We start from the raw sequence: 16,564 nt of genomic DNA on the forward strand, positions 1-16,564 counted from the left end.
GATAAGCCTATAATTGTGCTGGACTAACTGATATAGGTATCGTCTGCCGTTTATACAAAGAATTGAGCAGGGCCGTTGAAAAACTGTTTCACAGGTCAATAATGTAACAGAGGTCTTAAACTTAGCAACTTTGGTCCTTATCGAAATTGAACGGATTAGGAAACTAAAACTGAATCCTAGGAAGGCTATCATTTGTACGAGTAAAAGACAAAATATATTTAAAATTATGTTAATAATTTGGACTAGAGAATTTGATTTTGGTTTTTGATTCCTTGTTTTTGTACATAAGCAGCTTTTGCCTGAAGCTCCGCAGGCGTAAAAAGTTTTTTCGAGATTGATATTTTCCCAGGATACAAATTAGCCAACTAGTAGTCGGGAGTAGTGTAGCTTCCTATTAAAGAAAGAATTTTCGAAATTGGTTCAATAATTCCAGAGATTAGGCTCTACAAACAAAAGTCACAACCTTTTCCTGTTTAGAATATTAATATTGATATCAGTTTCGTACTCACCCGTCCCTCGCTCTTCCAGTATATAAAGAAGCCATACTCGTCGACCTTGAAGGTGCAGTTCTGTTCAAACTCGGTGTTGTCCTTCTCTTCAGTCCATCTGTCGAAGACAGCGCCCTGGAACAAGCGAGATCCATGTAGATATCTCCAATACTAGGTCTAGATCCAATGGAACTATTAATAATGTTAAGAGGTACATATTTGGGTGCAGTGGGATTGCTGACTGATGTTCCAACCAGGTACTACGAATGGTATGGCATGATGACTACCAGGCTGAGACTCGCTTGTATTGTCGGTCAATATCATTAAATTAGGTCTTCAGAAAGTACATGTAGGATCTACGTACGTACCATCTATTTTATCACAAATAAATTATAGGCCATGTGATAAATTCGTAGATATAATGAAAGGTATATTATCAATATCTATTCCGCGTGGAAATATTCTGCTGAAATTCTTACTATTAATTGAAAAACAAACGGGAACTCTAGCCTTTGCATATTCCTTATGTAAGGAAGGTAAGAACGAAGATTATCTCCTGAGGGTATTTAATTCCACCGGACATACAGTTAGTATGAAATAATCCCATGGTTCAGATGTTTCAATTCAACAGCTTTGAGTTCATTCCGGAAACTGCATCCTAAGAATAGCCAATGGTTATCACGTCAACGCTTTCTAGTCAAAACATTATAAGACCTTGAGCTGCGGGATTTAATTTGGCTTTTGGACCTTTAAGGAATATTAGGATGATAAACAAAAGTTAAAAGCGACGATAGCCTAGTTGGGTATGGAACGGTCTGCCGAGACGAATGTCCGCAGGTTCAAATCCCTAGGGCACACACCTCTGACTTTTCTAAAAAATCATGTGTGCATTCTTTGTGAATTTATCGTTCGCTTTAACGGTGAAGGAAAACATCGTGAGGAAACCTGCACATCTGAGAAGTTCTCTATAGGAATTTCGAAGGTGTGTGAAGTCTACCAATCCGCACTAGGCCAGCGTGGTGGACTAAGGGCTATTCCCTCTCTGTAGTAGAGGAGGCCCGAGCCCAGCAGTGGGACAGTATATAATACAGGGCTGATATTATTATTAAACAAAAGTTTTCATAGTATGGCTTCGATGTTACTTAGACCGTGATCGAAAAAAATATACATTTTATATTTTTTTCTTCTAACAGATATAACTTTTTTTGAAAATACTCTACACTCACTGAATTATAGGTTTGTCATATACGAAAATTCTTTACTGAATGTATAACCGCTTTACATATCTTACCGCCAAGCAGCAGTGTACAAACACTGTGGCATTTTGACATGAATTCTCACATAAATTATCTCCAGGTAAAGCAGTGCATTTAGGTATCTTTTAATAGACTTCGAAGAGGAGGTTCTATGTTGGGTTGTATGTCTTTCAATAATCTATTTCTATTGTTTATAGGTCCATTGGCTGGTAGTATACATTTTATATCCGTCCAGATAGCGACCACCGTACACAAGGTGTTAAACCTGCCATAGTGGCCCACGTACGTGTGTCGCGTTCCGGGATCAGACTGTGTATATACAGTTCGAACAGGCCGGCATAATTGTGTCGACTGCCGAGGGGTAATCATTTCATGTCAGTCGGCATTCTATTGGACCTCACTCCTTACTATGAGGTGCAGTAGTATCACTTTTCCGTGTATAAAAAAATGGTTGGCGCTTGGCGTGGCGCTTCAGATGGACGACTTGTATGTCTCGTCATTCACTTGCATATAAACGTTAGCCAAGCATAACAAATGCGCGGCTATCACCTGTCGGTTTGTCTGTTAATTTATATGATACTAGCTTTTACTCCCGATTCCGTCTACGTAAATATCTTACCGGAACAAAACAATCACTATCTACTTTCCCGATTTAAAAATAAGCCTGAATATCATGTAAAAATTGGTATATAAGTGTGCTAAAACTCCATCTAAATCCGTTCAGAATTGTATGCGTGATTTCTTTACAAAACATGAAACGTCTTCGCAAACTTTCACATTTGATAGTAGATGTTGGGTGGCGGCCGGTGGCGTTGGGCCAAGCATCAAACGCCACGCGGTCCATCTCTCCGTGTTTACGCATTGTATCCAGTAATAATTCTGGATTGCGGTACGGAATTTTCGTGTTTATGTTTTCATTATAGAATAGAGGACCTGTCTTGTTGATGGATATATTTTGTATCATTTTCATCATTATATCATCTACCGCACAAGACTTTTAAACATTTTTTTAAAGGTGTATCCTCGCTGGTATTTGATCTCCTAGGTTATGAATTTTCAAAAATCCTTTATAATGCTGATTTTATAAATTGTGTCCAAATGTTATGTTTTAAGACAGGAGACACCCGTTTACGTTGTTACGCGTTGAGTCTGTCATTCAGTAAATGTGAAGAGTTGTATAGTCGCACTAAATTCTAATTTTTCATTGTTTTTCTCTTAATACTGGAGGTAATTTCCCAGCAAGCTTGGGCACATTCAGGTATTGAAGAACTGTTAATCAAAACATACTCATAATCTCTGAATTAAACAAAATAGCTCTTATTCAGTTACTTTTAGATACCTACCTAAAATAGTGAATTTGAATGCCCATGTAATTTGGCAGGTTATTGCGGCCCGCCCAGAAGAGCACAATTGATTCCATCGAATATTATTGATGCAATCGACGACACGTATCAATAACTATAATCATTGCGGAGTTCATCTATTCGCGTAGTATTGTTATTGATAAAGGAAGGTTTGTATATTTCTAAATAAGAGCAAGTCACTAGCCTGATGGTAAGCATTACCATTATCTATAAACGGATCATAACTCATAGAATACACCTATTCAAGTCTGTTAAAAAGTACTCCATCGAAAATAGTCCTATAAATAATAAACTAAATATAGGTTATCAACGAACACACAAACAAGCGTGTTGATAATGTTATCAGTGTTCGCGTGTGATTGATTCAGATTACGAGGTGAGAGGGCTTGCAGTAGCGGTCGTACTGTCAGCGGGAGATATGTGAAAAACAACGGGAGGAAATCTGTTTATTATAGTAAAGATTTGCACATGTACTTAATAGTGTTAGATCTGAGTTTGCAAATTAAAGAATGAGTAAATCGCCGTACTGGTCAATAAAATAAAAGTTAAACAACTTACATAATGCTTGAATTGTAACTGCGATTTAAAAATGATAGAATTTGTTTAATGGCCAATTTTCGCGATCCGAAGCCAATCAAACTTAAGCATTATAACCTTAACAACTCATATCAAACATAATGCTTTAATTGTTTCAGCGATTCAAACATGTTAAGAATTTTATTAATGCCGATTTTTCCGATCCTAAGCCAAACAATTAAGCATTATAACCTTGCTAAATATAAAAGTGAGGCATCAATCATAATATAGTTTAAAATGCCATTTTTAGTTTGTTCATGTAACATTTTATCTTACGAAGAACTCTTGTTGATTAAAAATCAGCCCTTAAGGAAGGTTATTCTCGCTACATCTCCGCCCGCTGTCAGTACTACCGCCTGCGTGGGAGTGTGCGACCCTCTGTAAACAGTAAACAGCGATCTCCGATGAATGTCGACGTGCACAGTTCAGTGTCTCGAGCCGTCACAAACATCTTGTGTCTATTGAGGTGTTTGTTGTACCTCAATGCGTCTTTATTGATCTTAGTTTATATTAACAAGTAGCTATAGTTAGATAGTTTGGATAGGTAGCATTGTCTATTTATATTAGTATATTAGACAAAGATCAAACGTTTTCATTAAAATTTTAAGGCAATATAATGACTGCAAGTTATGTGGCATCTTATGTCTGTAACGAAAGAGGATGCGGCATCAATGTTGCCAAGCCTCTCTTCGATGTATATCACCAGAATCATGTTTATCTTCTGGGTATACGCTGTTGGACCAAGCATACAATCCATCACAAGCTACATGGTTATCACCAATAGTACGATCAGTATCCAATCGGATACAAAAAAAGTCAATCCTAGTTTTACTGACCTGCAGCAAAGGTTCCGGGACCGGGATCTGCCAGTTAAACTCGAACTTCTTCGTCATGGTGAGCCGAGTGTGTGCGCGCCCTCACTCCTACTTCAGCAGGGCATTCTTGGGCGCACCCTGGAGACAACGAATAGTGCCTATTATTATGAGTCGTGATTATGCAATGATATGTAGATTTTTACTGGCACGACTAAGTGCCACCACTGCACCTGATGGTAAGGTGTAGTCCAGATAGAAGGTCTGCTGGAGAGAGATGATCACCGCTCGCCATTAGTCACAATTATGCCGGCCTGTTTGTACCGGATATACACACGCGGTATAGATTAGTAATACTATAATTATAGAAAGGTTAAATGGTTTGATTAAAATGGTATTCGAAATTGTAGTCTCTTAGATATTTTGTATTTTTATTTTAAGCGGTAGACATCAACAAAATTGTTATGACGCATTGTGATGAACCGTCTCAGAACCTACATTCATTCTGGCAGTGTGATCATCTAATCAGATCAATGTAACAACACAGGCAATTAAAAAATTTTGGCTGTTATGAAACGTCAAATAACTTCTTCAGTCATCCTCGAACAGTCCCAAAACCTTTGACCTCAAAACCCTTGTTCGTTACATGACCCTGCATATGAGGTTTGTCAACATTTGTGGGATTAACATCAAAGATGTCGGATAAGTGGTTACAGCACATAGTCGAGCGGGCGACCTTCGCGGCAATTTTATTGAGGTTATAAAAATAATGAGACGCGATTAGCATTGCGACATAACGAGTACCGCTCATATAAATACATTTATTATAAATAGGTGAAGTAAATAGAATATATCCTATATGATGTACTAAGTATAACGCAGTATAAGGTTGTTGCTGAAAAATCTACAGTACTATGACACTGTTGCTTCAGCAAGTCAACTTCAGTTGAGTAGTACATTAGTTTTGTAACAAACATGTTGCCGGTGAATAGCCTCAACCTAATCCAAATGTCATTAGATATTTAAATTTACACACACAATACATCCCTCCTTTATCCCTAAAGAGGTAGGCAGAGGTGTAACTAGGGCACCCACTTATGTGTGTTCCGTCGCATGACGAGGGGAGGCGAGACTATCGTCATATCGGGCACAAACTCCATTTATAAAACTAGACAATCTTATCTTGCTTATAAATGCGAAAGTTTGTGAAAATGTTCAGAAGTTTGTTAGAAGTAAACGAAAAAAAATAGGACGGGATTTGGATGAAGTTTGTCACACGTGTTGACCATAACCTAGATATTAATCTAATGTATTAACATAAGCTACTTTTTATTAAAAAAATGGTATTATTATTATTATTTTCTTCTCTTTTTTAAATGTATGGCGCTATCGTCTTCCAGTGTTTAAGAGACTTTTATAGCTAAATGCTTTTCATACGGGTGAAGTGGTTGCTAGTATTACAAACCGAACATTAGTTTCAATCGTTTGGCCAATTAGCTGGTGGCAAGGCACGCTTTCTCGTAACTGCAGTTTATCTGCGGGTCCCGACCCCAGGGTTAGGTGACCTCGTATCTCTTGCACGCAATGGTTAAAGTCTGTAAATTCGTTTTGAGTTTCAAGAAAATTGTTTAATATAATACCAATTGTCTAAAGTTCTACGCTTTTTAGCTTGTCAAATAAGCGTTAAATGTGCCTCAAAATTACATTTATAAAAACACATATGCAAATACAAAAATCAACTTTTTGTATTTAATATTACGGTTTAAATCGAATTATTTTCTGAGTCAGGACTATCCTGTGTCAAGATCATTACCCAATACCTAGCAAGTTAGCACCACGTATAATTTTTCACGAAGCCAACAAACTATTTGCAATAAGTCTCCACAGTAACCGAGGTCAACGTACCCTAGTAGCTGACGCGAGAAAAAATCGTTTCACTTAATCCCCAAGACTGATCTCTGACGTTTACTGCTCGGGCGAAATTAGCAAGATCTGGGGGATTTCGGGTCGGCCGATAGCCGGTCAACGACCTTCCGGTAGGATTATCCTTATTGACGATATTGATTCATGACTGCGCAGTTTGAGGGATTACATGATGTATTATTAATCATGTGGCATGTCTTTATCGACGAAGGGATAGTCTGTACCGTTTCATCTTATGATATAAGGAGACAGTCTAGTCTCCTTCCCAAACGTTCTCAAACTTTTTTCTCATCGACCACTTTACAAGCGGCGATAGCCTAGTGCGGAACGGTCTGCTAAGACGAATGTCCGCAGGTTCAAATCCCAAGGACACACACCTCTGACTTTTCTAAAAAATCATGTGTGTATTCTTTGTGAATTTATCGTTCGCTTTAACGGTGAAGGAAAAACATCGTGAGGAAACCTGCACATCTCTATAGGAATTTCGAGGATGTGTGAAGTCTACCAATCCGCACTAGGCCAGCGTGGTGGACTAAAGTATAATCCCTCTCAGTAGTAGAAGAGACCCGTGGCTGATATTATTATATTTACTATTATTTATACTTTACAAATTTGGCTGGTTCCTGTGGACCCGCGGTTAAATCTCTACCATATGCAAGTTTTTGAATAAATGAAATTAATTAAAAAAAACTTGTTAAAATATTATGTGCCTCCATTGATAGGTGAAGTTTAAGACAAGTCAACATTTTAGTTCTTTACCATCAAAACAAGATAAATTTTCGTGGACCCACACTTACGAATTGTGAAAACCCATTTTGGTCACACCAAAGTAGACTCCCATCGAGTCTCCAGTGGACCTCTGGGGGTTCACCTAGACCATTTTGGGAATCAAAACTCTATATGGTCGAATCCAAAATCACTAGACGACCCATCAGTATAACATGGCTGTTACATTTCTTTAACATTTAAACGCATATTTATATGTAAAGCAGCCATTGTTAAATGAACATTACAATTTCTGCAAAATGTTTTCATAACAAAGAGAACGTTGTGCATAATTCTAGTGCTTTAACGTTACAAAATCAATGTTTGCATATTCTACACGTCTTACAAATTATACAAACGCGAGTGTCTTGCTGCTTTTAAAAGAATTGCGCGCGGTATTTTGATATTAGTTGTTTTAATAAGCTATGAATGTGTAGAAAAGAATATTTGAAATAATAAACAGTATAGTTAATTATAGACTGTACATTAGGGTGATATTTCTGCTTCAAAACCTCTTGCCAATTGGTAACAAGTCGTTGTCTTATTTGAGATATCCGTGTGAGATGTCAGCGCCCTTAAAAATATGTAAATCTGCTCATTAAAGACGTGCAAATCTAATATTGTACATTGGTGTTTTGCTATTTCACATTACATTGAGTAACCATTGCATGAGCGCAAACTTTTTATATGACAATCTTCAATCTCAGAATTTGAAATGAAAAATAAGATATATGTATTTATTTTTGGATCCAATAAACAGCGACTAGTGTTCTTACTTACGGCTTCGTCTATTCTTGTCAAAGCATTATACAAACACTTCTCGAATCGTGAATAATTTATGAGACCAACATATACATCTAATGTCAGGATAACGAACGCAATGTACTTTACGATACGAACTTCTTGGTCTGTAGGCAATTAGCTCGTCCGAAGTTTGCTTGGCTCGTCATTTATTGTATAAAAAAATCCACCACTCTACACTAGAATAACTCGCACAAAAGAACTATTAGCAACTTTAGCCGCAGACCTCATTGCACCGCGGCCCTTTGTCTCGGCTATTTTCAAGGAATCTTTTTCAATTTAATAGCGGAGTTCCTGGTGGCCCAGTTTCGCGGTATTTTGCTTTATTCTTTTGGAATATGTCGTCTATTATAATAGATGCTATATTTGCGTGTATTTTTTATTCCGTTGCTTTTACTCCCACTCTGTCCTAATGCAACAGATAAAAACGTATTAATGTATGTTAATCAGTGCCAAAATGTTGCGTTAACTTCTAACAAATATCTTTACAAACTATTCCATTTATAATAGTGTTATTCCATTCCTAATAAAGTTCCCCAACTAATCAACAATTAGCCCTATTGCTTCCACAGTGGATTAATACGATTCCATTTCCAAATTCATAAATAAAAGACCCTTAAAGCCTTCACAGATAAAGCGATAATTGCAATGTTCAAATGAAAATCTCACCTTCACTAGTTCTCCTCACTATTCTCTATTGAAATCCATTTAATCAAAGGTCGGTACAGGGTGGACCGCAGTCCCGGGAGCCATTAGAGGCGGTCTGGACGCATTACGAACTTCCCAGCTCCGCAGCGCGCCTAATGGAGTTCTTAGTTCTCGTTTACATGCTCTTACATTGATGATGTGGCCAATATTCTATAAATGCGTGGCACCTGAGTACTTTAGAAAATTAACGAAGTATTTTATTACCTGCATGATACCTGTCTTGGTAACGGTGAATGAAAACATCGTGAGGAATCCTGCACACCTGAGAAATTCTCTATAGCAATTTTCGAGGGTGTGTGAAGTCTTCCAATCCGTACTGGGCCAGCGTGGTGACTAAGGCCTAATCCCTCTCAGTAGTAGTGGAGGCCTGTGCCCAACAATGGGACAGTATATAATACAGGGCTGATATTATGATACCTGTCTTAATCAAAGAAGGGTTAAATGCAAATAAATGACGTCACGGACTTGGTAATGACGTATATTGATGTTTCTAATTTGCTACCTACACACGTGAGGGTTCTGGGAGACACGAGGTCCGTCACGTGGCCAGGGCACGCCTACCGCCCATGACAACTAGGGTTGCCACCTAAGTTTAGTGAAAAGTCAAAAAAGCCAATAACGTAGTATCCTCACATATTATAAACCAAAGTCCCCTGCCGCGTCTGTCTGTGTCTGAATGTGATAAATACAAAAACTACCGAAGGATGGACATAGGATACTAGGACTTAGGCTACTTTTATCCCGTTAAAATATACATTGGGACTTTAATCCCGGAAAACTTTCACGAATCAAACCGCGAGCAAAACTAGTGCAAGGTAAAACTTAAAAAAAAAATATAAACTTAAATAAAAAAAAAAATAGTAATTCAAATTTTTTGGTTTCTAATATACCGAAAAAAAATTGTAGGAAGGCTTTTTCCGAATTTATTACTCCTCTCTATTTTTGGACTTCTGCCAAATATGCGAAAATATCGTTATATCTACATAAAACCGCTTTATGGAATACTCGGATTAATCATAGGTATTTGTTACTTGTATGAACTGGCGACTAGAAAATGAGCGCTGTTCACTCAGTGGTAAGTAATCATCCATAGAAAATAGCAAAAGAGTTCTAGGTATTAAAAACAATTGAGAAAAGGCACATTGTAGACCTGTAACAAGCATGCATTGAAAATAATCAATGTCAATGGCATACAAAATATATATTGCGATAAAAAAATTCCACCCATTTTTTTTGTGTGGACTAGTTTTAAATTTAGGTAATTGTTTACTTTATTTAATGTTTTCTGTATTTAATTTATTTTATTTTAAAAAATATATTTATTGCGAAATGAATTTTTAACTATAAAATGTTCTGACAACCCTATCCACGCCTTTACAATTCAGTAAATCCATTCAAGTTTATTTTAACATGTCATTACACTTTACAAGGTCGACAGATAAATCACTAATGTATGGTGTTTGTGTATCTGGGCGAGACAATGTTTGGGTAAATAAATAATATTTATCCATGACTAGTTATGGCACGCGACTTAACTCGCTAGTCTCCGTGGAAAAAAATATTCCACAGAATTAATTTGTGCATCGTTATCCATCCAAAGGTCACACGGGTCATTGATTAAACGTACGGACATCTTCACACATTTATTATATAATTGTTGTTTGCGGCTTTTGGAAAACCTTTATAGGTTCAAAAGTTCAGTTGTATTTTCGAGGGTAAAAGCAACCCATTTCCTTTCTTCTGCCAGCTTACTTTGTACTGCGTACACTCATGATAATCGGCTTAGTTGTTTAGCCGTTCAAGCTTAACGAAGTTATTTCCAAATTTATAATACCAATGTGGATTAATTGTACTACAAATGAGCATTGCAGAATCTACCTTAGTATTAAGTAAATTATTTTTATCAAATCAGCAAACTTTTTTGTTCGTGGTAGGATATATTATGTCCGGATAACCACCGTACACAAGGTGTTAACACCCGTCATAGCTCACGTAAGTGTGTCGCGTTCCGGGATCAGCCTGGGTTTGTATGGTTCCAACAGGCCGCCATAATTGTGTCGACTGTCGAAGGGTAACCATCTCTCATCAGTCGACATTCTATTGGACCCCACTCTTACCATTAGGTGCAATGGGCTCACTTTCCCGTGCTTGAATAGAAAAAAAAATAATACGGCAAAAATAAAAGTGTTTAAACTCGCGGCAAAAGTATTTAAAGGTGACCATTATGACACTAATCGATATGCATTTATTCGTGTAAGCTGTTACTAAATATTAAATCCTTAGAGATAAATTATTTAAATGAATTCCGAGTTGGCTCTCTCCATACATTACAATATCCAATATTTACGTATGTTTTTTATCCATAATTTTGGCTCCGGACAAAAAAGAGATGTTTTATAAAAAAAATGTGCTTGAAACTTAGTTTTAGATCAGCCTCGTAGTCCACTTAAAATTAAGTATTTTAGAACAAAAAGTCAATTGTTACTTCTCATTTTTCGTATGTATGCTAGAGTCCGTCTAGGTAGAAGGCAGGTAAACTTAGACTTCGTAATATATACAAGAATTAAGTCCAAATAATGTTTTGGGTGCATTTGAGCCCTTGCAATGACTCAACATAATGAGACTTAAGATTAACATCTAATATGTCTGGTTGACGAGCGCAATACTTTTTAATATATTTCAAACATTGGTATTGTGTATTCTAAGGTTCTGGGAATTGTTTCTTCTGTTTCCAGTTAAGGTATATTTAAAAGTATATTATTAAAATATGAAATAAATACCATATTTCAATAAAAACGAAACCATTAATCCACATCACGTGTACTTCAAATAAGCAGAAGTACTCAATTATTTTCGAAAACACTTCAAGTTAAACGAGGCCGTAATTGCGGGAATATTTTTAATTTTAATGTAAGTAGGCTTGAAACTTTGTTGTAGAGCGGTTTGAGAATATCAGCCGTGTTTAAGATGTTGTGTAGACAGATTTTATCAAAATATCAGTGTGACTTGACATAGCAACAGAATCGACTACATGCATATTATTTAAGCTTGGAGTCTTTAGCAGAGATTATTGCTTAATTCGCAAAGAAATTTTGGAAGTAACAAAAACGAAATTATGAAATAGTTGTTGGCAATAAATTATGAACTATAGTTACTTTTTTAGTATGTCGTAATACCGAAGACGTTAGTTATAGGAGTAATATTCACATATGTTATTTTTTATCTGTCCATCCACGAGGTGAAGAGATGACCTCATAGAAGTCGCAGGAGATTGCTGGATGCGGGTCGCTTACAATAGGTCGATCTGGAAATCTTTGGGGGAGGCCCATGTTCAGCAGTGGACATCCTGCGGCTGATGACGATGATGATATTTTTCACATAAAACAGCAAATATCGAAATTTCGACTGACAATTTGCAATTTTAAATACGTTAAATAGTTAACCAAGTATTACTTTCTATGAAAATTTATTAAAACAGTAATTTTCGTCCAAAAAATATATAAAAAAATCTATTTTATAGGTCTTCATTGTAAGAATGCGAATTATTCTCACGTTAAGTTTCAGTTTGGTGAGCGATAAGAAATGTTATCAAAAGACTCACCTATGGTAAACTTAGCGTCTATTCTCCCTCAGCATTCACAGAGTACTAGACCTGCTCTAACTCTGAATAAGATGATCTTATAACAAACCATAAAACCTCATTTCCACAATACTGTTAGTGGAAGCCGTGCACCTAATTTGATTGTAGACCAGTCCGAGGTCGTTCCATAATGGGATATATTTGCCGGTCTTCTCTCTTTATTGAATTAGGTACGGTACGTAATCGTTTTAGCGACACTGTGAACTCTCGGATTGTTTGATAAATATGTAGATAAATGGAATTATTGTACTAGCAAATGGTAGTCTTGATGAATTGACAAAGACGCCTTTTATATCCGAAGGGATAGGCAGAGGTGCATCTGGTGCATCCACTTTTCGCTATGCGTATTCCGTCGTTTGTGACAGGCGAGCTTATCGCCATATCGAGCACGAATTTTGCGTTCCAAGCTCATACTAAATAGAAAAACCTAGTAGTATTTAACGACTGACATATTTATGTTCTGAAGTAGCCAGTATTGTGTAGCGTTAAATAGCATCTAAGTGTACATCAACTATTCGTATATCAACCAAACAGCATTTCAAAACTTATGTATTAAACATTACAGCTAACATAACAGCCACTATGAGAATCCCTCAATGAGTAGCTTCGTCATCTATCGCTTTATAATCCCGAGAACTGGGTGGAGTTGCTACTGTATACGAAGGCGTGTTTATTACAATAAGTTAAACGACCTGATCACAAAAGCGCGGCAAAATTATTCCATCGTTTCTACACTAACTAGTTATTTAATAGCAGTGGCTCGCGTGACGAATTTCATTCGCCGCTGACACGACATCAGTTATAAGCATTGTGAAGACTAGCTGTTCTACCTCATCAGGAATATTATTTTAGACAACATATATATTCCTATGTATGGAATGAAGTATGTATATTGTATAGGCTTTTCTCGAGGACAGTAATAGTAGGCATAATTGTCTCGACTGTCGAGGAGTAATCATTTATTGGACATTCTATTGGACCCCACTCCACTTACCATAAGGTGTAGTAGGGATACTTTGCCGGGACCCCTTATAAATAAAAGTTCTTTTAGTCGCCAACATTATGCTGGCTTGCATTACTCCTCAGCTTATGAACAATAGCGATTGGTTTATCATGAGTAGAATATCTATCTAAGAGTAGTTTATAAATATTTCTTAGAAATTGTTAGTATGTTATCTTTATCCATGTTGAAATTCAACTCAGCTACCAGAATATATTTTAAGTTTCATAATAATTCTTGAGAATTCAATTCTAGACAGAATATCAAGTTTTATTATTGTTTAAACGTATATTTTAGCAAGTATAAATAAATTTACAAACAAAATTGTTTAAATATTAGAAATTTTAGTTTTTTTTCTTTTAGTTTATTGTTTTGCATGACGAGACGAGATTTGCCGTGCGCCTGATGCTAAGTGATATGACCGCCCATAAACAGTAGAAACACCATCCAACACCTTGAATTACAAAGTATTGTTTGGCATTTCACTGCGCTCGCCATCCTGAGACATGAGATGTTAAGTCTTATTATACCTAGTAGTTACATTGGCTACAATGTTCTTCAAACCTGAACACAACAGTGACGACACACTAATGCTTGGTGGCAGAAATAGACATCTTGATCTTTCAATAGGTCTTGGGTATTGATTCTGTTTTTTTATACATATTAAAACACCGGATTGTAAATGTATACTAGAATTAAAATAATGACGATTGGACGTTGCGTTATTCAAGCCGTTAAGTGAGATGGTTGAGATTAGCAAGAAAACTTGCAGAATTTGAATTCTATAGGCAAGTTTTACAATGTAAACAGCTGACTTCTGCAAAAATTGCAGCTTGCGTACTTACGGCATGTGTATAAAATCATTGAAATATTGCCGCTAGTGTAAACGCATCTGAATACTAACGCAAAATATTTCTGCAAGATCTTGCTTGCGAGTAACATCTAGTTTTCATTCAGGTCCTATGTCTTCTAAATGAAGCAGAGAGCATCCACAGTGACTCTTGATCCCGCAAAATCTTGAGCTGCCGCTTGATTTTGGTCCAAGTCTTGCCAACACTTTTGGCTTCATCGATCACAGTGCGTTGCCAGGTTTGTTTAAGACGATCACGCTTACGCTTTCCTTGGGGATTACACTCCATACCTTGTTTAGGAACCACTTCGGAGTGTGACCAATCCATTTCCACTTGCGGCCCCTGATCTAGTCTTTAATATAATTAAAAAACACAAAATACAGGATTCTTTTGCTTTTTATGGATGTTTGAGAGCAATAATCACTGCAGATCTATCTGCTTTTGCCTGCTTATTCAATAAAATTGAATACAGCTATCCGTCAACAGAAATGTTGATAGGTCGCGGTTTCAGAATATATTTTTCCAGTTCGACTTCAAGTGTTTACGGGGTCTATTCTTACGCCTTTATTGATTTACTTTCCTTCCCTCATAATACGAACAATACCTTTTTACAAGCAGAATTGTGAAACCATTGTTTCTGGTCGTTGCTGCGGGTTGTTTAAACTGGTAGACTTTAGAATTTTCTGCTCCAAATAGTTTTCTTTGTATTGGTTCATCTTATGCTTAGTATTGGATATTTACTATCAGCCGAATTTTAGATATACATGTTGTGTTCACGGCAAGAAGGTTGTACTTGTACACTATTGTAAACGAACATAACGTAATTATTTTACTCTTGTAGACATCTACTACATCCCTTTTTTTACCTACTTATACATACATATCTTTTTTATATATTAGGTTGTTTGGAAGAGATAACTTTTTAGTGATAAGACTGCCCATGGTGCACATTTTTACTATATAATAATTGTATTAATTTTTCTTTATTTGGTGTATACAATAAAGTGTTTCATTCATACGTTCAATCATTCATTCATTCTTTACTTTGCACAATTCGTTTTGTGAAGGTAATAATAAAAAATAGCTCATTAGTCAATTACCTATACTATTATATAAAGCTGAAGAGTTTGTTTGTTTGTTTGTTTGAACGCGCTAATCTCAGGAACTACCGGTCCAAACTGAAAAATTCTTTTTGTGTTGGATAGCCCTTTGTTCGTGGAGTGTTATAGGCTATATATCATCACGCTATACTCAATAGAAGCGGAGCAGTAATGGCTAATCTCAGGAACTACCGGTCCAAACTGAAAAATTATTTTTGTGTTGGATAGCCCTTTGTTCGTGGAGTGCTATAGGCTATATATCATCACGCTCTAACCAATAGGAGCGGAGCAGTAATGGCTAATCTCAGGAACTACCGATTCGAACTGAAGAAATCTTTTTGTGTTGAATAGCCCTTTGTTTGTGGAGTGCTCTAAGTTATATATCATCACGCTATGACCAATAGGAACGGAGGAGTAATGAAACATGTTGCAAAAACGGGAACAATTTATTAGTTTTGAGACCTTCCGTTGCGTGCGCTGCGTAAACGGTTAAAGTTATGCAACAATGATGTATGACGGGATTTTTCCTCTTAAAAAGTTCTAAAAAATATATTATAAAACAAAGTCCCCCGCTGCATCTGCCTGCCTGAACGTGTTAAACTCAAAAACTACCCAATGTATTAAGATGAAATTTAGTATGGAGACAGTGTTAGACCCTGGGAAGAACATAGGCTCCCGGGAAACTACTACTTTTATAACGGAAAACTTTAGCCTGAAAAACTTTATAACGCGGGCGGAGCCGCGGGCAAAAGCTAGTCGGTAATAAAATTATGTAATAGTAAACTTGAACACCGTAAAACTGTGGATGAAGTAATGGAGTTTAGATCAGTTTCGTTTTTGCAATATTGTATATTAGTTCACAATCTATATTTATAGAAGTCAAAGTCCTGATTGACTCACCGGCTCCTTATCGCTCAGTTCAAACCAAAAGAAAAATTGTTAGCTTTGTTATATTGAAAGCAAAGTTTGATATATGATTTATCTAAATTCAACCCCGGGGAGAAAGGAGCTTGTAGTTATGTTATAGTTGCAAATATCGATTTTATTTTGCGAAATAATATAGCTTAAAAAGTGACAGTTTTTCCGGAAAAATTCAAAATATCAGCTATTTATTTGAAGAAATATCGAGCGACGGGAGATACTATCAACTTTGTAAATATCTCTGAACAATAAATATAATATAAACAGAAAAAATATAAATTGAAATATGATTTGCAATGAATTATATCAAATACTCCTTATTTTGAAAATTCTTTCACTGGTATTCGTACCTAATACCC

At 36.4% G+C, this 16,564-nt stretch overlaps 1 protein-coding gene across 3 annotated transcripts in view; it reads right to left on the minus strand.

Annotated features, from left to right (window-relative positions):
- Window positions 1-16,564, minus strand: part of LOC115451385 (1-phosphatidylinositol 4,5-bisphosphate phosphodiesterase) — an 87,264-nt gene that overhangs the window by 47,922 nt on the left and 22,778 nt on the right. For 2 of the 3 annotated variants that reach the window (XM_030179681.2, XM_037437625.1), the window contains exons 1-3: window positions 12,295-12,398; window positions 4,521-4,637; window positions 510-623 (exon numbers count right to left, since the gene is read on the minus strand). In XM_030179681.2, the coding sequence (XP_030035541.1) occupies window positions 510-623; window positions 4,521-4,577 (171 nt within the window). In that variant the 5' untranslated portion in view covers window positions 4,578-4,637; window positions 12,295-12,398. Of the gene's footprint in view, window positions 1-509; window positions 624-4,520; window positions 4,638-12,294; window positions 12,399-16,564 lie in introns of those variants that run through there. The other variant, XM_037437624.1, reaches the window with a different exon arrangement.

Source organism: Manduca sexta, chromosome 11 (assembly GCF_014839805.1).
Source record: "Manduca sexta isolate Smith_Timp_Sample1 chromosome 11, JHU_Msex_v1.0, whole genome shotgun sequence".
Lineage (NCBI taxonomy): Eukaryota > Metazoa > Arthropoda > Insecta > Lepidoptera > Sphingidae > Manduca > Manduca sexta.